Source organism: Thamnophis elegans, unplaced genomic scaffold, assembly GCF_009769535.1.
Source record: "Thamnophis elegans isolate rThaEle1 unplaced genomic scaffold, rThaEle1.pri scaffold_113_arrow_ctg1, whole genome shotgun sequence".
In the NCBI taxonomy this organism is placed as follows: domain Eukaryota; kingdom Metazoa; phylum Chordata; class Lepidosauria; order Squamata; family Colubridae; genus Thamnophis; species Thamnophis elegans.
The window spans coordinates 54,490-78,982 of record NW_022473584.1 but is presented as its reverse complement, the minus strand read 5'-3'; the positions used below and the strand labels follow the sequence as shown (position 1 = coordinate 78,982).

Sequence of the window (24,493 nt, the reverse complement as noted above, 5' to 3'; positions counted from 1 at the left end):
TGGTGGTAAGGACGGGTGCTCAGCTGCGCCGTGCGCAGCCACAAAGCCGATGGATAAGAACGGCAGGGCGAAGCACACATTCGCCCCCCCCCCTCAAAAAAAATTTAAAAAATGACCCAGGATAGAAACCAGGGTTGGTCTGGGCCTCCTTGAGATCATCATTTGACACTTTGCAATTTGTCTTGAGGGAGGAAGAGAGAGCGCTGAGGTCAGGCTGTGGATCCACCAGCCAAGACAACTGAGCGAAAGGGGCAGGAGAGAAGAAGGGAAAGGAAGGAAAGAGAAGAAAGAAGGAGGAGAAGGAAAAGGGACAAAGGAGAATAAATCTGAGAGAAGGAGAAGGATAGAGAGAGAAGAAGGAAAGAAGAGGGAAAAGGGAAGAAGGAGACAGAACAGGGAAAAGGAGAAGAGAAGGAAGAAGAAATAAGAGAAGGAAAAGGAGAAGAGAAGGAGAAGGGTAAAGAAGGAAAAGGGAAGGGGAGAAGAGGGAGAAAGGAACAGAACAGGGAAAAGGAGAAGAGAAGGAAGAAGTTGAAAGAAGAAAAGAAGGAAAAGGAGAAGAGAAGGAGAAGGGTAGAGAAGGAAAAGAAGAGGGGGAAGGGAAGGAGAACAGAATAGGGAAAAGGAGAAAAGAAGGAAGAAGATGAAAGAGAGGAAAGAGAAGGGAAGAGGGAGAAGGAGAAGGAAGCAGAAGGAAAAGAGGGAGACGAATAAAGGGGAAGGGGAAGAAGAGAAGAAAAAAGGGAAGAAGAGAAGAGGGAGAAGGAAAAGAAGGAAAAAGGAGAACGGAAGAGGGAGAAGGAAAAGGAGAAAAGAAGGGAAGAGAAGAAAGGAAAGAAGGAAGAAGCAAAATCAAAGCTGAAGTACCATTCATGCAACAGCCAAGGACAGAACAAACAGAAGAAGCTGCCTTGATGAAGACCACAAGGGAGGAAACAGGAGATGCTTGGCTGTTCGAGCACTCTGTGCAACCCAGAAGATGGCAACTTTCTGGGGAAAGGCCCGGGAGATCCACTCAAGGCTGGGCCCCGATCTCTTGTCCGTGGCTCGCTTCCTTTCTGCGGCCCAAAGGGACGGGCGTCCGAAATAGCTCCGGCCAATGTCAAGGGGGCTCTTGTGCAGACAAAAAGAGCCGGACTCCTCGGAGGGAGGGAGGGAGGGAGGAGCTGGGAAAAGACTTGTACAAAACAATTCGGGGAGGGGGAGGTGTTGGGGGTGGGTGGGCTGCAGCAGGCAGGATGCCCCCCCCCCCGAAGAGCCCAAAGCCCTCCTTGGGTAAGGGTTTGTGTGGTCAGTGTCCAGAAGCTGCCTCTGCCCGGGGGGGACCCTTCCGCTTCGAGAAACGGAGACGGCGATATAACGGCTGCGGAACTGCCCGCCACTACACATCCGTGGATAAGAAGAGCGCGTTATGTTTCAGCTCGGCGAAGGAGACGGGCGGGTGTTGCAAATAGTACAGCAGCACTTGGACCTGCAAGGGGGGGGGGGGGGAGAGAAAAAAAATAGACAAAGCCAGAAGGTGAGACGAAAAGGGAGGATTCGCACATGTGACGATTGCCCCCATCCCTGTTTCCCCGGAGGCTTCCCCAGTTATCCCTCCAGATGTCAGCTCCGAGGAAGATGAACCAGTCCTAGACGTGACCCGTCAAAACCGCGGTCCACTAAAGCGCGCCCGATTAAAGCGCGTACGTGACGTCATCAGCAGCGCGACAAATACGACCGCGGAGAAAAAAGGGCGCTTTGAAAAGCGCTTTTAAAGCAAGCCGATTCACATAAAGGTAAGGGTTAGGGTTAGGGTTAGGTTAAGGGTTAGGGTTAGGTTTAGGGTTACGTGAAGCGTTAGGGTTAGGGTTAGCGTTAGGTTTAGCGTTAGGTTAAGGGTTAGGTATAGGGTTAGGTTTAGCGTTAGGTTAAGGGTTAGGTTTAGGGTTAGGTTAAGGGTTAGGGTTAGGGTTAGGTTTGGGGGGGGTTAGGTTTAGATTTACGCGTTAATTTTAAGTTTACCGATCACAGTGTGCTGTTTTCGTCGCGCTGTGATGACATCACGTACGCGCTTTCATCGAGCGCGCTTTAGTCTACCGCGGTTTTGTGGTGGAACCGTCCTAGATGCCTGTTCTGACGTCGGCTTCCCCAAATCCCAAAGCCGACTCCTTGTCTGGACAAAACCCCTTTTTATTAAGCTCCTGTGAATTCCTCCCATTCACCTCCAGCAAAGTCCCAGCGAACCGTCTTTCCAAGGTGGATTTACAACCACAGACCTTATCAGGCTTGGAGATCTTCCAGGCCGAGATCTTCTAAACACCATGCTGTAGTAGCAATTACTTGGCAAGAAGTCAGGAAGAGATCTTCACCCTAATAAATTGAACTGATTGTCTCCTGCAAACTCCACTCCCCTTTTGCTTCTCTTTTATGGCCTCTGGGAGGGGCCATTCACTGTCCACCTGTGGCCTTCCTCCCAAGTCGGCCCCTGTTCTTTAGCTGCTCCCTTCCTCTGGCAGCTCTGCACAGGCACACACTGGGAACAGGCTCCAGCTGTTCTTCTGCCCCACTGATGTCTGACTCTGAAGGCAGCTGATAACTGGCATACGGCCTTGGCCCCCTCTCTGCCTCCCACACGGAGCCCTCATCCGAGCCTCCCCCAGACTCCAGGACTGGCCCAGGTTCCTCCCCAACCCTCCTCACTGTCCGAATCTGCCGCCAGCTCCACTGGCCGCTGGAGGGTCACAAGAATTGGCTGTTTTGCTGTAGATCCCTTCCCAAGAAAGACCACCTCCACCTCAAGCAAAGAGGTCTTCTCCAGCCGACCCCAGCCCAACATGCGTGACCCGTCAAAACCGCGCTCGACTAAGCCACGCCTGATTAAACCGCGTCGCTGACGTCATCAACAGGGCGACAACAGCCACCGCGGAGAAAGAAGGGCGCTTTAAATAGCGCTTTGAAAGCAAGCCGATTCAACTTGAGGTAAGGGTTAGGTTTAGGGTTAGGTTTAGGGTTAGGTTAAGGGTTAGGTTTAGGGTTAGGTTAAGGGTTAGGGTTAGGTTTAGGGCTAGGTTTAGGGCTAGGTTTAGGTTAAGGGTTAGGGCTAGGTTTAGGGCTAGGTTAAGGGTTAGGTTTAGGTTAAGGGTTAGGGTTAGGTTTAGGGCTAGGTTTAGGGCTAGGTTAAGGGTTAGGTTTAGGTTAAGGGTTAGGGTTAGGTTAAGGGTTAGGATTAGGTTTAGGGCTAGGTTTAGGGCTAGGTTAAGGGTTAGGTTTAGGTTAAGGGTTAGGTTTAGGTTAAGGGTTAGGGTTAGGTTTAGGTTTAGGGCTAGGTTAAGGGTTAGGTTTAGGTTAAGGGTTAGGGTTAGGTTAAGGGTTAGGATTAGGTTTAGGGTTAGGTTAAGGGTTAGGTTTAGGTTTAGGGTTAGGTTAAGGGTTAGGTTTAGGGTTAGGTTAAGGGCTAGGTTTAGGGTTAGGTTAAGGGTTAGGGTTAGGTTTAGGGCTAGGTTAAGGGTTAGGGTTAGGTTTAGGGCTAGGTTAAGGGTTAGGTTTAGGTTTAGGGGTTAATTTTAGGGTTAGGGTTTACAGCGTGCTTCTGTCTCCGTGCTGTTGTCGCCCTGTTGATGACGTCAGCGACGCGGTTTAGTCAGGCGCGGTTTAGTCAGGCGCGGTTTAGTCGAGCGCGGTTTTGTGGTGGAACCCCCAACATGCTGCCCAGTTCTGCAACCTTCTCGTCCCAGGGTTTACCTGCGCCATCACATCGTGGGACCAGATGTCTGAGGCCAAAGTGACGTGACTCTTGCTCTCCACTTCCGAGGGTCTCAACAATGTCGGGCCGAAGACGGTGGCCAGGTTGTGTAGGGACATTTTGTTGACGGGCTCCTTCTCGGCAACCCTGCAGCAATGAGACGGGGTGAGAAGACCGCGAGAATCTGGCGGCAACTTGGCCGATCTCGGCTTTCCTCCCAGCCGAGCCCAGGTGGAAAGGAACTTCCCCCCCCCAACCTCTCACCTTTTCCCAACACCCGTCCTTTTCCCCCCTCCTGCTATTCCTACGCCCCCCCCCCCAATTACACAATTTCAATTACGACCCTTGTAAGGGTAACCCTCGAGTTACAACCGCAACCCAAACTTTCCGTTGCTTAGCTGTGAAGGGAGTTTTGCCCCCATTTTACGACCGTGCTTGGGGGCAGAGTTGTTAAGTGAATCACTGCAGTTCTTAAAGCAGGCTGGATGGGGGATTCTGGGAGTGGAAGTCCTCCCCTCTTAAAGCATCCTGGCTGGGGGATTCTGGGAGTGGAAGTCCATCCCTCTTAAAGCCTGATGGCTGGGGGATTCTGGGAGTGGAAGTCCTCCCCTTTTAAAGCATCCTGGCTGGGGGATTCTGGGAGTGGAAGTCCTCCCCTCTTAAAGCATTCTGGCTGGGGAATTCTGGGAGTGGAAGTCCTCCCCTCTTAAAGCATGCTGGCTGGGGGATTCTGGGAGTGGAAGTCCATCCCTCTTAAAGCATTCTGGCTGGGGGATTCTGGGAGTGGAAGTCCTCCCCTCTTAAAGCATCCTGGCTGGGGGATTCTGGGAGTGGAAGTCCCCCCCTCTTAAAGCATGCTGGCTGGGGGATTCTGGGAGTGGAAGTCCATCCCTCTTAAAGCAGGCCGGCTGGGGGATTCTGGGAGTGGAAGTCCTCCGCTCTTAAAGCATCCTGGCTGGGGGATTCTGGGAGTGGAAGTCCCCCCCTCTTAAAGCATGCTGGCTGGGGGATTCTGGGAGTGGAAGTCCTCCCCTCTTAAAGCATTCTGGCTGGGGGATTCTGGGAGTGGAAGCCCACCCCTCTTAAAGCATGCTGGCTGGGGGATTCTGGGAGTGGAAGTCCCCCCCCTCTTAAAGCATGCTGGCTGGGGGATTCTGGGAGTGGAAGCCCACCCCTCTTAAAGCATGCTGGCTGGGGGATTCTGGGAGTGGAAGTCCCCCCCTCTTAAAGCATGCTGGCTGGGGGATTCTGGGAGTGGAAGTCCTCCCCTCTTAAAGCATGCTGGCTGGGGGATTCTGGGAGTGGAAGTCCTCCCCTCTTAAAGCATGCTGGCTGGGGGATTCTGGGAGTGGAAGTCCTCCCCTCTTAAAGCATTCTGGCTGGGGGATTCTGGGAGTGGAAGTCTTCCCCTCTTAAAGCATCCTGGCTGGGGGATTCTGGGAGTGGAAGTCCCCCCCTCTTAAAGCATGCTGGCTGGGGGATTCTGGGAGTGGAAGTCTTCCCCTCTTAAAGCAGGCTGGCTGGGGGATTCTGGGAGTGGAAGTCCTCCCCTCTTAAAGCATTCTGGCTGGGGGATTCTGGGAGTGGAAGTCCTCCCCTCTTAAAGCATTCTGGCTGGGGGATTCTGGGAGTGGAAGTCCTCCCCTCTTAAAGCATTCTGGCTGGGGGATTCTGGGAGTGAAAGCCCTCCCCTCTTAAAGCATTCTGGATGGGGGATTCTGGGAGTGGAAGTCCTCCCCTCTTAAAGCATTCTGGCTGGGGGATTCTGGGAGTGGAAGTCCTCCCCTCTTAAAGCATTTTGGATGGGGGATTCTGGGAGTGGAAGCCCACCCCTCTTAAAGCATTCTGGCTGGGGGATTCTGGGAGTGGAAGCCCTCCCCTCTTAAAGCATTCTGGCTGGGGGATTCTGGGAGTGGAAGTCCTCCCCTCTTAAAGCATTTTGGATGGGGGATTCTGGGAGTGGAAGTCCACCCCTCTTAAAGCATTCTGGCTGGGGGATTCTGGGAGTGGAAGCCCTCCCCTCTTAAAGCATTCTGGCTGGGGGATTCTGGGAGTGAAAGCCCTCCCCTCTTAAAGCATTCTGGATGGGGGATTCTGGGAGTTGAAGTCCACCCCTCTTAAAGCATTCTGGCTGGGGGATTCTGGGAGTGAAAGCCCTCCCCTCTTAAAGCATTCTAGATGGGGGATTCTGGGAGTTGAAGTCCACCCCTCTTAAAGCATTCTGGCTGGGGGATTCTGGGAGTGAAAGCCCTCCCCTCTTAAAGCATTCTGGATGGGGGATTCTGGGAGTGGAAGCCCACCCCTCTTAAAGCATTCTGGCTGGGGGATTCTGGGAGTGGAAGTCCACCCCTCTTAAAGCATTCTGGCTGGGGGATTCTGGGAGTGAAAGCCCTCCCCTCTTAAAGCATTCTGGATGGGGGATTCTGGGAGTGGAAGTCCACAAATCTTAAAGTTCCCCAGGTTGGACACCTCTGTTCTATGCAGTTTCAAACTCATCTTTTGCAGTTGCCGTCTTCTTTCCCTCCTGCCCAAATTCAGGGCTCCGTAGATCTCCCACACACACCCTTCCTTGACTGGGACACACAAACGCACACTTCACAGCCAGCCCGTCCTGCGAACAGCTACAGCGAGAAGACAGCTGTGTGCAATAGCTGTCCCCTTTCAGCACCAAACTGAACACCCTTCAGCCCTGCCTTGCCACACAGATTTGGAACGACGCATGTCCCCGGTCCTGAGTGAGGAACCCCGGTGGATTTCCCTTGCAAGCGACATTAATTCTCCAAAAAAAAAAAACCTCTCGTTTTCAGTCGCTTGAAGTTCCTCATTTCACACTGGGTTAAACCCACCAGAGGGAGGGCAACGCGTAAAGCTTCCAGTCCTCAATTCCAAAATTCCCCACGGTGTATTTCTCGGGCCAGATGGGCCACGCACCAAACCGCAGCTTCTAAAGCTGTGTCCTCGGCAGGAGGCTCCGGGTTCAAGTGAGGACAGGGAAAATTCTGCAGAGCCCCTCCCCACCCCCAAATTGGGGGTGGGGGGTTGGATCTCTCCACCCTAGTGCCCCCTCCCTCGAACCCCCTTCTCCTCTCTCCTGGCCAGCAGTTATGCAGGATGCCACGATGGGGCAGAATTATTATTATTTTTAAAAGAAGCATCGGATGGAATCTGAAGCCCCCCCCCCTCCCCAAAAGGCAGGTTCCTTTCTTGCAAAGACAACAGGAAATGATTTTGATCAAAACGCCCTGAAATTATTGAAGGGGGGGAAGGGTCTGCAGCAGTTTAGGACTTGCCCCTTTTAATGCAAAATAAAATAGAAGTTCTGCATTCCTGTAAATGCAAAATAACGAGGCTAAAAAGGAATTTCTTCCCCCCTTCCTTCCTCGGCAAAACATTCTTTTGCCATTTTTTTTTAAATTTCCCCAAAAAGCGTTCTTTGCTTTTAATTTTGTTTACGGCTCTGTTTTTTGTCAGGCCCGTCAAAGCGTGTTAGATTTTATCCTGGCCGTTTCTGGATGTGCTTTTTCCCGGCCCGTTTTTTCCCCAATGAAATTAAGTCCTCCGACTTACGACCGTTCATTTAGTGACGAGAGCACTGAGAAAAGTGATTTTTGATGTTTCGCACTTTTGCAGCATCCCTGGGGGTCGCGTGATCCAAAGTTGGCTGCTTGGCAACTGACTCATACTTATGACAGTTGCAACATCCCAGGATCACGTCAATGGGGAAGCCAGATTCACTTAACAACCGTATTAAGAAAGGTCAGTGTTTCTCAACCTTGGCAACTTGAAGATGTCCGGACTTCAACTTCCCAGAAGCCAGATTCACTCAACAAACTGTGTGACTCACTTCGCAACTGCAGAGATTCACTTAACAACGGGAAGGCCAGGAAGGTCGCAAGACGAGGCAAAAACCCCTGTCTCGCTTTGCAATCGGGCTCCATGGGGATGGTCCGTTACTCCCTGTAACTCGCTGGCAATCCTGGGAAGCTTCGAAGCGGGAGCGAGGGACGGAAAACGGGAACGTGCCAGAGAAATCAATGAAGAAATAAAAAACCCGAAAGAAGGGGGGGGGGAAACTCACCTTTTTAAGTGTTCTAGGAGGAAGAGGAAGGTGATGAGGTTCGGGTCAGGCAGGGAGCGTAGAAGGTGCAGCATACAATTTTCCTTGGCCGACGGGTCCGAGAGCGCTTGGGAAGAGAGAAGAATTAATTAATTAATTAATTAATTAGACTTACATACCGCTTCATAGGGCTTTCAGCCCTCTCTAAGCGGTTTACAAATTTTTTAGCAAATTGAGTCAGCAACTTGCCCCCACAGTCCTCATTTCACCCACCTCGGAAGGATGGAAGGCTGAGTCGACCTTGAGCCTGGTGAGATTTGAACCGCTGAACTGAAGATAACAGTCAGCTAAAGTGGCCTGCAGTACTGCACCCTAAGCACTGTGCCACCTCGGCTCATAGATGGATAGATGGATGGATAGATGGATAGATGGATAGATGGATGGATGGATGGATGGATGGATGGATGGATGGATGGATGGATGGATGGATAGATAGATGATAGATAGATAGATTAGATAGATAGATAGATAGATAGATAGATAGATAGATTAGATTAATAGATAGATTAGATAGATAGATAGATAGATGATAGATAGATAGATAGATTAGATAGATAGATTAGAAAGATAGATAGATAGATAGATAGATGATAGATAGATTAGATTAGATAGATTAGATAGATAGATAGATGATAGATAGATAGATAGATGATAGATAGATGATAGATAGATAGATAGATTAGATAGATAGATTAGATAGATAGATAGATAGATAGATAGATAGATAGATAGATAGATAGATAGATGATAGATAGATAGATTAGATAGATAGATAGATAGATAGATAGATAGATAGATAGATAGATAGATAGATAGATGATAGGTAGATAGATAGATAGATAGATAGATAGATAGATAGATAGATAGATGATAGATAGATTAGATAGATAGATAGATAGATAGATAGATAGATGATAGATAGATGATAGATAGATAGATAGATAGATAGATAGCAATAGGAGTTAGACTTATATACCGCTTCATAGAGCTTTCAGCCCTCTCTAAGCGGTTTACAGAGTCAGCATATCGCCCCCACAGTCTGGGTCCTCATTTCACCCACCTTGGAAGGATGGACAGCTGAGTCAACCTTGAGCCGGTGAGATTAGAACCGCTGAACTGCAGATCACAGTCAGCTGAAGTGGCCTGCAGTACTGCACCCTAACCACTGCGCCACCTCGGCTCTAGGTGGACGTGAGAAAGGAAGTGGGTCGGTGGTCCCAATGTTCTGGGCCACGATGCGGATTTAATTGTAAAGGGAAATGGAAGTCACAGAAGGCGGAAATCAGTTCCCTGGTCTTTATGTAGGTGGTTTTCAACTTACGACCGTTCCTTTAGTGACCGTTGACACTTATAACAACTCTGGAAAAAAAATGTGATTTCTGATCGTTTTTCACACGACGGTTGCAACAGGGCAGCGGGTCATGTGATCAAAATTCAGACACTTTGGAAACTCAACCCATCGTTCAGAAATAGAGCTGGAGGGGAGATTCAAGGTCTTCTAGTCCAACCCCAAGCTTAAGCAGGAAAACCAACCTGTACTAACTATACCATTTCGGACAAGAGCCTGTCCTGTCTCTTAACAACCTCCAGCGATGAAGCACCCACAACGTCTGGTGGCAAGCTGTTCCACTGATTAATTGTTCTCACTGTTAGGAAGATATCTGTTCTGTTCTGTTCTATACTCTTATTGCTATTCTATTATATTCTATTCTAATTCTATTCTAATTCTATTCAAAAATTCTATTTCTACTCTATTCTTACTTCTATTTTTTATTCTATTCCCTATTCTATTCTATTCTATTTTACTCTATTTTTTCTTATTGCTATTCTATATTCTATTCTATTCTATTCTATTCTACTCTTTCTTATTGCTATTCTATATTCTATTCAAGTTCTAATTCTATTCTAATTCTCTATTCTTCTCTATTCTAATTATATTCTAAAATTCTATTCTAAAATTCTATTTCTACCCTATTCTTACTTCTATTTTTTATTCTATTCCCTATTCTATTCTATTTTACTCTATTCTTTCTTATTGCTATTCTATATTCTATTCTATTCAAATTCAAATTCTATTCTAATTCTATTCTAATTCTCTATTCTTCTCTATTCTAATTATATTCTAAAATTCTATTCTAAAATTCTATTTCTATCCTATTCTTACTTCTATTTTTTATTCTATTCCCTGTTCTATTCTATTTTACTCTATTCTTTCTTATTGCTATTCTATATTCTATTCTACTCAAATTCAAATTCTATTCTAATTCTCTATTCTTCTCTATTCTAATTCTATTCTAAAATTCTATTCTAAAATTCTATTTCTACCCTATTCTTACTTCTATTTTTATTCTATTCCCTATTCTATTCTATTCTATTTTACTCTATTCTTTCTTATTGTTATCCTATATTTTAGTCTAGTCTAGTCTATTCTACTCTATTCTTTCTTATTGCTATTCTATATTCTATTCTAATTCTATTCTAATTCTCTATTCTTCTCTATTCTAATTCTATTCTAAAATTCTATTTCTATTCTATTCCTGTTTCTTATTCTATTCCTTATTCCCTACTCTATTCTATTCTATTTTCTATTCTATTTTTCTCTATTCTAATTCCATTCTAAAATTCTATTTCTATTCTATTCCTAGTCCTATTTCTTATTCTATTCCTTATTCTACTCTACTCTATTCTTGTTTGTTTTGTGTTGAGTGTCTTAGTTTCTCCTTCCCTGCTGGATCAAACCCACCAATTTTAAGGGGGAAGATTCGCTAATTTCCCCACCAGATGCTGGACGGGAGGGAGGAGGGAGCAGAGGACCACCCAGCCAATCAGGAAGCGGGATGGGAAACCAGATGTCCACACTGCCGACAGATGTTGTTGATTTTAAAGCAAGCCAGCCCGTTTTGGAGTAAACAAGTGTAGCAGCAGGGAAGAAATCCCTTATTTTAACAGCTAGTCTTCGATGTACGGTCCATCCTGGAGCCCCAAACTTCGGTGGCTAAGTGAAACATTGGTTAAGCCAGTTTTGCCCCCATTTGATGACCTTTCTTGCCACGGTTGTTAAGTGAATCACTGCAGTTGTTAAGTTAGTCAAACGGTTGTTAAGTGAACCCGGCTTCCTCACTGGCTTTTGCTTGTCGGAAGGTCGCTAACGGGGACCGCGTGACCCTGGGACACTGAGACCGTCATAAATACCGTGTTTCCCCGAAAATACGACATGTCCTCAAAATACAGCCATGCCACATTTTTCTGGTGGGCAAAAATATAAGTCCCCCCCAACATATAAGCCCCCTGGACAACCCCCCCACCTCCGGCCAGGCAGAGAGCCGCTCACCAACCCAACGGTATCCCGAAGGTGCCAAGCTGTGGGAACCTGGGGGGAGGCAAAGGTGACCGCGTTGCTTGGCGCCTTCGGGATACCGCTAGGTTGGTGAGCAGCGCTGTGCCCAGCTGAAGAGGGGGGTTGCCGGGCGGCTGCTCTCTTGTGAGCGGGCTCCCAAAGAGCCGGGCACAGCCTCAGGGGCAAATGGCTGTGTTGCACTTTGGCAGCAGCACAATGCAACAGCCATGAAGCGACCACGCTCACGAGCAGCCACCCGGCAAACCCCCTTTCCAGCCGGGCACAGCACCATTCACTGACCTAGGGATATCGCCAAGCCGCGTGAGTGCCTGTTCGCCACCGCCTGGCTCCCGTGGCTTGGCGTCTTCCAAATGCCAGTGAATGGCGCTCTGCATGGCTGGAGAGGGGGTTTGCGCGAGTGTCTGTTTCGCTCTCGCTCGCGCGCCTCCCAGCCTCACAATGCCCTGGCCCAGCTCTCATTACGGAGCCAGGGCACCACCACCACCAGAGGTGGGTTCCTACCAGTTGGCACCTATTCGATAGAACCGGTTCATCAAATCTACCGAACCGGTTAGAAGAGGTTCCAGCAGTGGACCCGGAAAGCAGGACACACCTACAGAAGAGGTTCCAAACTTTTTTGAAACCCACCACTGGTCCTTGGATATGATTATTCTACACTATCATGCTCCTATTTATAAAACTCAGTGCCTCGGTGAAAGGTAAGGATGACTACTGCGTTTGTGGTGCAATCAGAACATTGCGTGTGTTGAAGTTGTTTTAACGCAAACCAAAGATGCCTTTTAAAAAACAAGTTTACATCATATTCTTATGCACGCCAGTGCTGTGTGGGAGGTCATTTAAGGTGGTTCTGATAAGTGTCGTCGGCATCTTCATATCCGGTCACATGGGCGGCAAGCCACTCCCATCTGGTCACATGAGGTGGCAAGCCACTCCCACAAAGGAGGCCACACCCACAGAGTAAGTTCGAACAATTTTTGAAACCCACCACTGGCCACCGCCATCCCAGCCTGGCTTTTTCCGTGGCTTCCAGCCCGAGTCTTTCGACAGTGGCCGCTCTGGGCGCACGCTCTATGGTTATATACTCTGCAGGCAGCTGGCCCACAACCATAGAGCGTACACCCAGAGCGACCACTGCCGAAAGACTCGGGGTGGAAGCCGCGGATAAAGCCAGGCTGGGATGGTGGCGTCGGAGGTGCCCTGGCTCCATAATGAGAGCTAGGCCAGGGCATCGTGAGGCTGGGAGGTGGTTGAGCAAGAGCAGAACAGCCGCTCACACAACCCCCCTCCGTGGGAGCTGGGCAGTGGCGAACAGGCGCTCATGCGGCTTGGCGATACCTCTAGATCAGTGAATAGCGCTGTGCCCGACTGGAAAGGGGGTTTGCCGGGTGGCTGCTCGTGAGCGTGGTCGCTTCACGGCTGCTGTGTTGCACTGCTGTGAGAGCGCAACGCCGCCGTTCGCCCCTGAGGCTGTGCCCGGCTCTTTAGGAGCCCGCTCGCAAGACAACAGCCGCCCGGCAACCCCAAAACAATAAACCCTCCCCTCATAATAAGGCCCAAGCCATATTTTGTGGGTAAAAAGGAAATAAGACCCTGTCGTATTTTCGGGAAAACACGGTATGAGTCTGTGGCCAAGTGTGTCTGAATTTTGATCCCCTGACCCACTGGGGATGCTGGAATGGTCATAAGTGAAAACCGGTCCTAAATCACTTTTCTTCAGTGCCGTTGTAACTTTCAACGGTTACTAAAGGAACTGCTATAAGTTCTGTACTAATGCAAACTTTCCCGAAAATGAAATTGGTTATGCTTTAGTTTAGACCAGGGGTCGGCAACCTTAAACACTCAGCCACAAAGATCCTAACCGGAAGCCCCACATTCAATTCTGGAGCCAACCGGAAGTCCAGTTCCCCCACCATAGAGTCTCCTCCTAGGGCGGCATCCTTTTTCCTCTCCTGACCGGAAGTCCGGTTCCCCCACCATAGAGTCTCCTCCTAGGGCGGCATCCTTTTTCCTCTCCTGACCGGAAGTCCGGTTCCCCCACCATAGAGTCTCCTCCTAGGGCGGCATCCTTTTTCCTTTCCTGACCGGAAGTCCGGTTCCCCCACCATAGAGTCTCCTCCTAGTGCGGCATCTTTTTTCCTCTCCTGGCCAGAAGTCCGCTTCCCTACCACCACCACCATAGAGTCTCTTCCTAGCGCGGCGTCCTTTTTCCTTTACTTGTCCTAACCGAAAGCCCTATCAATAGTGAAGCCAACCTGGGACAGGGAGTCGCAACAGGGACGATGAAAGAGCCACATGCGGCTCCAGAGCCACAGGTTGCTGACCCCTGATTTAGACTTCAGAGTCATGAGCTGCAAATTGTGACACCTTCCAGCCCCCACCCCCACCCCCAAAAAATATAAGTGCAGGGACATCCTTACCGATGCCTTGCATAAATGTTGGATAGAGTCGGTCCGTCAGGAGGGGCTCTGGCAGTTCGCGGAAGTACAGCTTCAGGGTCCCCGCGATGGCGTTGATATCCATGTCGCTCAGCATCACCAGGATGTCTTTGCTGTCTAGGGTTCAAATCCAGACTCGGTTTGGAGCAGTTGCCTCTCAAGGCTGGCAACTTCAACTCCCAGAATTCCCCATGCTTTAAGAGGGGGGTGTATTTTAACTCCCAGAATTCCCCAACCAGACACCAAGCATCTAAAAGAAGCTGGATGAGGATTTCTGGAAGTTGAAGTCTGTCCATCTTAAAATACCCAATGTTGAAAAACACTGGTTTAGGACCTCCATATGCAGAAGCAGCCTACCTGAAAATTTCAACTGCAAACAATATGCGAGTTTGCAGAGCTATTGGCCCAATTTGAAACCACCCACATGGAGGGGGTCAATGGTTGAACATCGGTTGAGCTTGCCTTGCACCATCATTTCCACACTTATAGATAGATAGGTAGGTAGGAAGGTAGGAAGGAAGAAAGGAGAGATAGTGAGAAGAAAGGAATATGAGAAAGTGGGAAGGAAGGAGAGATAGTGAGAAGGAAGGAATACAAGAAAGTGGGAAGGAAGGAAGGAAGGAAGGAAGGAAGGAAGGAAGGAAGGAAGGAAGGAAGGAAGGAGAAATAGTAAGAAGAAAGAAATATAAGAAAGTGGGAAGGTAGGAAGGAAGAAAGGAGAGATAGTGAGAAGAAAGGAATATAAGAAAGTGGGAAGGAAGGAAGGAAGGAAGGAGAAATAGTAAGAAGAAAGGAATATAAGAAAGTGGGAAGGAAGAAAGGAAGGAAGGCGAGATAGAAGGAAGGAATTTGAGAAAGTGGGAAGGTAGGAAGGAAGAAAGGAGAGATAGTGAGAAGAAAGGAATATGAGAAAGTGGGAAGGAAGGAGAGATAGTGAGAAGGAAGGAATATAAGAAAGTGGGAAGGAAGGAAGGACGGAAGGAAGGAAGGAAGGAAAGAGAAATAGTAAGAAGAAAGGAATATAAGAAAGTGGGAAGGAAGAAAGGAAGGAAGGAGAGATAGGAAGGAATATGAGAAAGTGGGAAGGAAGGAAGGAGAGATAGAAAGAAGGAAGGAATATAAGAAAGTGGGAAGGAAGGAAAAAAGGAAGGAAGGAAGGAAGGAAGGAGAGATAGTAAGAAGGAAGGAATATGAGAAAGTGGGAAGGAAGGAAGGAGAGTTAGTGAGAAGGAATATGAGAGAGTGAGAAGGAAGGAAAGAAGGAAGGAGAGATAGAAGGAAGAAATATAAGAAAGTGGGAAGGAAGGAAGGAGAGATAGTGAGAAAGAAGGAAGGTGAGAAAGTGAGAAGTAGGGACAGAAAGTGAGAAGGAAGGAAGGAGAGTGAGAAGGAAGGAATATGAGAAAGTGGGAAGGAAGGAAGGAAGGAAGGAAGGAAGGAAGGAAGGAAGGAAGGAAGGAAGGAAGGAAGGAAAGGAAACTCACTGGAATCAAAGGCCGCTTTCAAGGCCTGGATGTCGGTAGCCACCCCTGAGATCCGGTAGATGCCGACTTCGTCAATGCCCCGTTTCTCCACCTCCTCCACACACTGGCGCACAACGTAGGGGATCTTGGATCGCTCACGCCTGCGGGGAACAAAGAGAGCACGGCGGATCAGAGCCCCAGGGATTCTGCAGAAGATGCCCCAGGAACCTTGAGCTATGCGGACTTCAACTCCCAGAATTCCCCAACTTTATTTCTAGAAATAATTCATGGCGGTAGACCTCCTCCTTCCTACAACAACAACCCTGTGAGGTGGGTTGGGCTGAGAAAGGGATTGGCCCAGAGTCACCCATCTTTCATGCCTAAGGCGGGACTAGAACTCAATGTCTCCTGGTGATTGGCCCAAAGTCCCCTCCGTTAGCTTTCATGCCCAATGAAAGCCTCTTAGTTTGTAGCCTGGTGCCTGAACCACCAGATCCAACGGGGTCTTCATATGTATTCCCCAAATGAATTGTTGCTCTGCGCATCACCCCACATACACACTCACCCACCCCTTTGTCTTACTCAGCGTTTAAGCCTCCGGCCCAACCTACTTAGTGACGACGCTGATTTTGACTCCAAAGACCCCGGTCTGCTTCTTGGAGGGGGTCCTCTTGAGGCTCATATCCCGGCTGGTGAATTTCATGGAGAATTCTACTTTCACCTGAAAAACAAAACAGAAAGCAGACCCATCAGGAAATCACAGATTGCAAAATAACAGAATAATTAGAATAAGAGAATAACGGAGTTGGGAGGGACCTTGGAGGTCTTCTAGTCCAACCCCCTGTTTAGGCAGGAAGCCCTACATCACTTCAGACAAATGGCTCTCCAACATCTTCTTAAAGGCTTCCACAACTTCTGGAGGCAGGTAGTTCCACTGATTAATTGTTCTAACTGTCAGGAAATTCCTCCTCGGTTCCAAGTTGCTTCTCTCCTTGATTAGTTTCCACCCATTGCTTCTTGTTCTACACTCAGGTGCCTTGGAAAATAGCTTGACTCCCTCTTCTTTGGGGAAACCCGTGAGATATTGGAAGGCTGCTATCATGTCTCCCCTAATCCTTTTCTTCATTAAACCAGACATTCCCAGTTCCTGCAACCGTTCTTCATATGTTTTAGCCTCCAGTCCCCTCATCCTCTTGGTTGCTCTTCTCTGCACTCTTTCTGGAGTCTCCGCATCTTTTCTACATCGTGGCGACCAAAACTGGATGCTGTATTCCAAGTGTGGCCTTACCAAGGCCTTATAAAGTAGTATTAACCCTTCACGCGATCTTGATTCTCTCCCTCTGTTGATGCAGCCTAGAACTGTGTTGGCTTTTTTGGCAGCTGCTGCACACGGCTGGCTCCTATTTAAATGCTTGTCCACTAGGACTCCAAGATCCCTCGCACAGTTACTACTATTGAGCAATATACCACCTATGCTGTACCTGTGCATTTGGGTTTTCCTTGCCTAATTGTAGAACCTTCCTTTTTTTGAAGCTGAATTTCACTGTGTTAGATGGTGCCCAACTTTCAGGTCTATCAAGATCCTTCTGTATCTTAAGCCTGTCTTCTGGAGTGTTGGCTATTCCTGGAATGGGGAGGCTCTCCAGGAAGGGATGGGAAACCAGCCCCTCATCTTACTGACTTACCCCGTTCATCTCGATCACATCCACCTGCCAATTCTTGGTCTGCACCGTCTGAGGATCCAGCTGCAGAGAAGGAAAGAAAGAAAACAGGAGAAAAATTAGACCCCTCCGTTGCTTGCTCTCGTTTCTGAACCCCTTTGCAAATAAAAGACACACAAAAACATTGCCAGGAGAGGGAGCATAAAAACTTTAAAATGGCTTTTGGAAAAAAAAATCAACAGCCTAACTAAAATTTCTGCAGAAGTTCATAATTTACCCAGGGTGTAAATAAGAGAGTAACTTCAGAGTTTCACAAAGTGGATTCCATATAGCATCGACCTTGTGAATTCTCAAGTTTTCTCTTCCCTCTACGGATTCAAAATGGACAGTGATTTAATATATATATGAAAATGGATTTGTGTATGTGTGTCTATGTATGTGTGTCTATGTATGTGGTGTGTGTGTTAACAATATGTGTTTGGGGAGATATACAGGTCACAGAATTTCATTTTTAATATGGGCCAGTGTGTTTGCAGGAAAAAAAATGACAATAAAGTTATCTTACCTTATCCTATCCTATCATCTTATATCCTATTGTGGCCCGCCAGCAGCCAGTGAATCTGGCGGCAGACTCAGAAAGTGAGGAGGGTTGGGGAGGAACCTGGGCCAGTCCTGGAGTCTGGGGAAGGCTCGGATGAGGGCTCTGTGTCGGGGGCAGAGAGAGGGCCAGGGCCATCTGACAGCAATAGCAATAGCAATAGCAGTAGACTTATATACCGCTTCATAGGCCTTTCAGGCCTCTCTAAGCGGTTTACAGAGAGTCAGCATATTGCCCCCAACAATCTGGGTCCTCATTTTACCCACCTCGGAAGGATGGAAGGCTGAGTCAACCCTGAGCCGGTGAGATTTGAACCGCTGACCTGCTGATCTAGCAGTAGCCTGCAGTGCTGCATTTAACCACTGCGACAGTTATCAGCTGCCTTCAGAGTCAGACATCAGTGAGGCAGAAGAAGAGCTGGAGCCTGTTCCCAGTGTGTGCATGCACAGAATGGCCAGACGAAGGGAACAGCTAAAGAACAGGGGTCGACTTGTGAGGAAGGCCACAGGTGGACAGTGAATGGCCCCTCCCAGAGGGAATAAAAGAGGAGCAAAAGGGGGAGTGGAGTTTGCAGGAGACAATGAGTTCAATTCCTTAGGGTGAAGATCTCTTCCTGACTCCTTGCCAAGTAATTGCTGCTACAGCATGGAGTTTAGAAGATCTCGGCCTGGCAGCTCTCCAAGCCTGATAAAGTCTGTGGTTGTAAATCCACCCTGGAAAGACGGTTTGCCGGGGCTTTGCTGGAGGTGAATGGGAGGAATTCACAGGAGCTTAATAAAAAGGGGTTTTGTCGGGACAAGGAGTCGGCTTTGGGATTTTGGGAAGCCTCGGTCGGAACACCTCTCCTCTCCTCTTAATATACGTACTTAGTTATAATTTGGATCATTTGAAAACAATCTTCATGTGATAATTCATCGTAGAACATTTTCCCCCGAACTCGAAATATATGATTATCAGCTGGTATAACTGAAGTGGCTTCTTGTAAATGCAAATTCAGAAGTTGTAAGTGCCTGGGCTTATATAGTGCGGCTCACTTAACAACGGCAGTGGTTTAAACAAGAGAAGTCGTAAAACAGGACAATACTCACTTAACAACTGTCTCGCTTAACAAGGCAAATTAGGGGCTCAATTGTGACCATAAGTCAAGGACTACCTGTATTGGACTTCCAACCACAATCAAGCTCCAAATTCCCGTTGCTAAGTGAGACAGTTGTAAAGTGAGCTTTGGCTGATTTTACGACCTTTCTTGCCAAAGTTGTTAAGATAATCCCAGCAGTTGTTAAGTGAGTCACATAGTTGTTAAGTGAACCCGACTTCCCCGTGGACTCAGATTGTCACAAAAGGGGATCGTGTGACCCCCCAAACACTACAACCGTCATAAGTACATGTCAGTCGCCCAGCCTCTCAATTTTGATCTCATGACCCTGGGGAATGACGCAACGGTCATAAGTGTGAAAAACATCCGTAAGTCACTTCTTTCCGTTCCGTTCGGACAATCGCTAAATGAACGGTTGTAAGTCGAGGACGTCCGATATTCACAACCAAAGGCATTTTGCAGGACTAAACTGCCACCTTCCACCCCTGCAGTGTAGTCTAAGGCAGTGTTTCTCAACCTTGGCAACTTGAAGATGTCCGGGAGGGGAATTCTGGGAGTTGAAGTCCGGACATCTTCAAGTTGCCAAGGTTGAGAAACACTGGTCTAAGGAAAGAGGGATCTGATTTAAGGAGCTGCAGATGAGTGCAAAATCCCCTTTTTTCCCCTGTTACAATGAAAACAAAACTCAACACGACAATTCGACAATTCCCTTCGGGACAAGAATGGATTCCGAGGCCTATTTTATTGGAATTATTTTGGCCACTGCAGGAAACACCTGGATGGGGGAAACATGTCGTGTTTACAGCCGAAGGAGAAAATAGAAATGCTATTTATAAATATGCAGGGATTTTGCTGGCTAATAGCTAGAAATTCAGACTTTTGGGCTGGTTTTCTTCCCTCGCTCCCTTCTCCGTGTCCCCAAACTGCCCCACAGCAGAGCCGAAAGTCCCAAACCACTCCACATTTCTTCCCCAGCCTCCCTAACACAATTGGTTGTTTTTTTTAAAAATAGTTTATATTGAACTTTTTCAAGTTTAAAAAAACAGAAGTAAAAAAAAGAAGAGGGGGGAAAAAAGCAAGGAAAAATACAAAAACCAAATACAAAACATATAAAAACACAAACAGCGTAACAATTGTGTGTGTCTAACACAATTGTATTAATCGCAACTCACACCAGGCAGTTCACACCAGGCGATAAGCGGCAGATAACTTTCAATAAATCCATTAACGCAGCCAGTTTCGGACTTACGACCACAACTGAGCTCTGAAATCCCATCGCTAAGGAAGACATCGCTGTAGTAAATTTTGACTTTTTTTTTTACGACCTTGCTTGCCATGGTTGCTAAGTGAATCACTGGAATTGTTAAAACACGGTTGTTAAATGAATCTGGCATCCCCATCGACTCAGAAGGTCGCAAAAAAGGGGATCCCGTGACCCCGGGACACTGCGACCGTCACAAATAAGAGTCAGCTCAGATGCCAAGCATCTGAATTTTGATCAGGTGACCACGGGGGAGGCTGCAATGGTCACAAGTGTGAAAAATGGATGTAAATCGCTTTTTCTCAGCGCCGTTGTAACTTTGGTCACTAAATGAATGGTTCTAAGTCGAGGACTGTCTAAATTTAAGCTGCAGACATACACACTCCCACTCTTTTCAGCCCAGAGCCAAGCCCTTCCTTGCTTCTCCAAACTGGCGCTCCAAGGATACCGTGTTTTCCCCAAAATAAGGCAGGGTCTTATTTTCGGGGAGGCCTTATTATTTTTGAGGTGCAGGAGGCGGTGAGCGTGGTCCCCTCATGGCTGCTGCCGGGTTGCAATATTTTCGGGGAAGGCTTATTTCAGCGCATGAGCTCGGAAGCCCGATTGGGCTTATTATCCAGGGAGGTCTTATTTTCAGGGAAACAGGGTGGATAGATATAGATGGATGGATGGATGGATGGATGGATGATTAGGTAGGTAGGTACATAGGTAAATGATAGATAGATAGATAGATAGATAGATAGATAGATAGATAGATAGATAGATAGATGATTAGATAGGTAAGAGATAGATAGATAGATAGATAGATAGATAGATAGATAGATAGATAGATAGATAGATAGATGAGGTAGGTAAGTAAATGATAGATAGATAGATAGATAGATAGATAGATAGATAGATAGATAGATAGATAGATAGATGGATGATTGGTAGGTAGGTAGATAGGTACATAGGTAAATGATAGATAGATAGATAAATAGATAGATAGATAGATAGATAGATAGATGATTAGGTAGGTAAGTAAATGATAGATAGATAGATAGATGATTAGATAGGTAAGTGATAGATAGATAGATAGATAGATAGATAGATAGATAGATAGATAGATAGATAGATGATTAGGTAGGTAAGTAAATGATAGATGGATAGATAGATGGATGGATGGATGGATGGATGGATGATTAGGTCAGTAAGTAAATGATAGATAGATAGATGATTAGATAGGTAAGTGATAGATAGATAGATAGATAGATAGATAGATAGATAGATAGATAATGATTAGGTAGGTAAGTAAATGATAGATGGATAGATAGCTAGATAGATAGATGGATGGATGGATGGATGGATGATTAGGTAGGTAAGTAAATGATAGATAGATGGATGGATGGATGGATGGATGGATGGATGATTAGGTAGGTAAGTAAATGATAGATGGATAGATAGATGGATGGATGGATGGATGGATGGATAGATGGATGGATGATTAGGTAGGTAAGTAAATGATAGATGGATAGATGGATGGATGGATGGATGATTAGGTCAGTAAGTAAATGATAGATAGATAGATGATTAGATAGGTAAGTGACAGATAGATAGATAGATAGATAGATAGATAGATAGATAGATAGATAATGATTAGGTAGGTAAGTAAATGATAGATGGATAGATAGCTAGATAGCTAGATAGATGGATGGATGGATGGATGGATGGATGGATGGATGGATGGATGATTAGGTAGGTAAGTAAATGATAGATAGATGGATGGATAGATGGATGGATGGATGGATGATTAGGTAGGTAAGTAAATGATAGATGGATAGATGGATGGATGGATGGATGGATAGATGGATGGATGGATGATTAGGTAGGTAAGTAAATGATAGATGGATAGATAGATAGATGGGTGGATGGATGGATGGATGGATGATTAGGTAGGTAAGTAAATGATGGATGGATGGATGGATGGATGGATGATTAGGTAGGTAGGTAAACAATCAATAGATAGATAACGTGTTTCCCTGAAAATAAGCTAGGGTCTTATTTTCTTTTGACCCCCAAAATAAGCGCTTGGCCTTATTTTCGGGGAGGCCTTATTATTTTTGAGGTGCAGGAGACGGCGAGCGTGGTCCCCTCGTGGCTGCTGCTGTGTTGCAATATTTTCGTGGAGGGCTTATTTCAGCGCATGAGCTCAAAACCCCGATTGGGCTTATTATCCGGGGAGGGCTTATTTTGGGGAAAACAGGGTATTCTGTCTTCTTTAAGACCTCGGAAGAGAAACCATCGAAATAACTTCAAGAACGTTTGGTTCTCATGCTCAGGGATATTTCCGGAAAAAGCTCCCAAAATAAACCCCCAAAGGCCACGATGTCCACACGGCCCGGAGGACGGCTGACGGTCCCCCTGGGAAAGCTGGCCAGGCTTTTTCTGGAAAGTTCCTCCGGGCCTGCTTTGAAGGAGGATCAGACCAGCATTCTGGGTTGTTCCTGAGAAGCTCCCTGAAGGGTGAGGAGAGTCTGCAGGATACAGAAATAACAGAGTTGCAAGGGACCTTGGAGGTCTTCTAGCCCAACCCTCGGCTCAGGCAGGAGACCCTATACCACGTCAGACAGGTGGCTGTCCAATCTTTTCTTAAAAACCTCCAGTGAGGAAGCTCCTTAGAACTTCTAGTGGCCAGCTGTTCCACTGGCTAGTTTCTCCTTAATTCCAGGTTGCTTCTCCCTTTGGTTAGTTTCCCTCCATTGCTTCTTGTCCTGCCTTCAGGTGCTTTGGAGAAGAGAGGAAGGAAGGAAGGGAGAGAGGAAGGAAGGAAGGGAGAGAGGAAGGAAGGAAGGGAGAGAGGGAGGGAGGGAGGGAGGAAGGAAGGAAGCTTGGTTTCCGATGTTGGTTGCAACATTGGTTTTAACAGATTTAACATAGTTGGAAGGGACCTTGGAGGTCTTCTAGTCCAACCCCCTACTCAAACAGGAGAGACCCTATATCATTCCAGACAAATCTCTTCTTAAAGGTCTTCAATGATGAAACACCCACGACTTCTATCTGTCTGTCTGTCCGTCCATCCGTCTGTGCATCCATCCATCTATCATTTGTCTGTCTGTCTATCTATCTATCATCTCTTTATCATCTCTCTCTCTCATCTCTCTCTCACACTGTCCATCATCTATCTATCTATCTATCTATCTATCTATCTATCTATCTATCTATCTATCTATCTATCTATCTATCTATCTATCATCATCTCTTTATCCTCTCTCTCTCTCATCTCTCTCTCACTGTCCATCATCTATCTATCTATCTATCTATCTATCTATCTATCTATCTATCTATCATCTACCTACCTACCTACCTATCTATCTATCATCTCTTTATCCTCTCTCTCTCTCATCTCTCTCTCTCACTGTCCATCATCTATCTATCTATCTATCTATCTATCTATCTATCTATCTATCTATCTATCTATCTATCTATCCTATTCTAATCAATCTATCTATTCTATTTAATCTATCTCTCTCTCTCTCTATCTATCTATCTATCTATCTATCTATCTATCTATCTATCTATCTATCCATCCATCCATCCATCCTATTCTAATCTATCTATTCTATTTAATCTATCTATCTATCTATCTATCTATCTATCTATCATCTATCTATCTATCTATCTATCTATCTATCTATCTATCTATCTATCTATCTATCTATCTATCTATCTATCTATCTATCTCTATCATTTCTTTATCATCTCTCTCTCTCATCTTTCTCTCTCACTCTCTATCTATCTATCCATCCATCCATCCATCCATCCATCCATCCATCCATCCATCCATCATCTGTCTTTGTTGGTGTCTGTGCCTGCCCCCCCCCCCCCCGGCATACACACAGAAACACACAGTTCCTCCCCAAGGATTATAGGTAGCTGCATTTGAAGCACCAAAATAAGCAGTGTTTGTGTGTGTGTGGGGGGGGAGGGATTAACTCAAATTGTCCAGACAGAGAATCCGCTTTTCCACGGCACAGCTGGTGCGATACAACACCCTGGATTATATGTGTTTAGGAGGGCACATCAGCTGGTGCCTTTTTGCCAGCTGGGCCTCTGCAACAAACAATGGATTATTTCTATTTGGGGGGGGGGGTTGTTGTTGCAGCACAGCCCCTGTATCCCAGGCTGGCTGTCGTCCCCCCCCCCCGGGCCACATTTCATTTCCAGCCACCACAAAGCCCATGTGCAACTTCTCCCCCTTTTTCCAGGGCCTTACAGAAAATCTCCCAAGTTCCCACCTGGAACGCGAGACCAGAACTCGGAGGAAGATAGCCTGATTCAAACCAGGTTAGAGTGGGGTTTAGGCTCACATCCTGGCTTGTGGGACCAGCCGCCTCTTCCCCAGGTTGCAAGAATGGGGCTCGGAGGAGGGGCAGGGGAGGAATCCCCCTCCCGCTCACAAATTTGGCTACCACCTAGCCCATGTGCCTCGACTGAGCGTTTTGCAACCTTTTACAACCTTTCTAGCCACGGTTGTTAAGCGAATCACTGCCGTTGTTAAGTTAGTCACTTGGTCGTTAAGTGAATCCTGCTTATCCATTGACTTTGCTTGTCAGAAGGTCGCAAAAGGGGATCTCGTGACCCCGGGACATCGTCCGTCGTAAACACGAACAAGCTGCCAAGCATCCATGTGACAACCATGGGGGACGCTCCAACGGTCGTAAGTGTGAAAAACGGTCATAAGTCACTTTTTTCAGTGCTGTTGTAACTTTGGATGGTCGCTAAATGAACCGTTGCAAGTCTG

General features: G+C 46.9%; 1 protein-coding gene across 1 annotated transcript in view; it reads right to left on the bottom strand.

The window, feature by feature from the left end:
- Positions 1–772: 772 nt before the first annotated feature.
- Positions 773–24,493, bottom strand: part of LOC116523229 (active breakpoint cluster region-related protein) — a 78,165-nt gene continuing 54,444 nt past the window's right edge. Inside the window, exons 12-18 of the mRNA XM_032238318.1 lie at positions 16,783–16,842; positions 15,709–15,818; positions 15,119–15,258; positions 13,617–13,751; positions 7,803–7,908; positions 3,724–3,871; positions 773–1,471 (exon numbers count right to left, since the gene is read on the bottom strand). Coding sequence (XP_032094209.1) covers positions 1,382–1,471; positions 3,724–3,871; positions 7,803–7,908; positions 13,617–13,751; positions 15,119–15,258; positions 15,709–15,818; positions 16,783–16,842 — 789 coding nt within the window. The 3' untranslated portion in view covers positions 773–1,381. The remainder of the gene's footprint in view (positions 1,472–3,723; positions 3,872–7,802; positions 7,909–13,616; positions 13,752–15,118; positions 15,259–15,708; positions 15,819–16,782; positions 16,843–24,493) is intronic.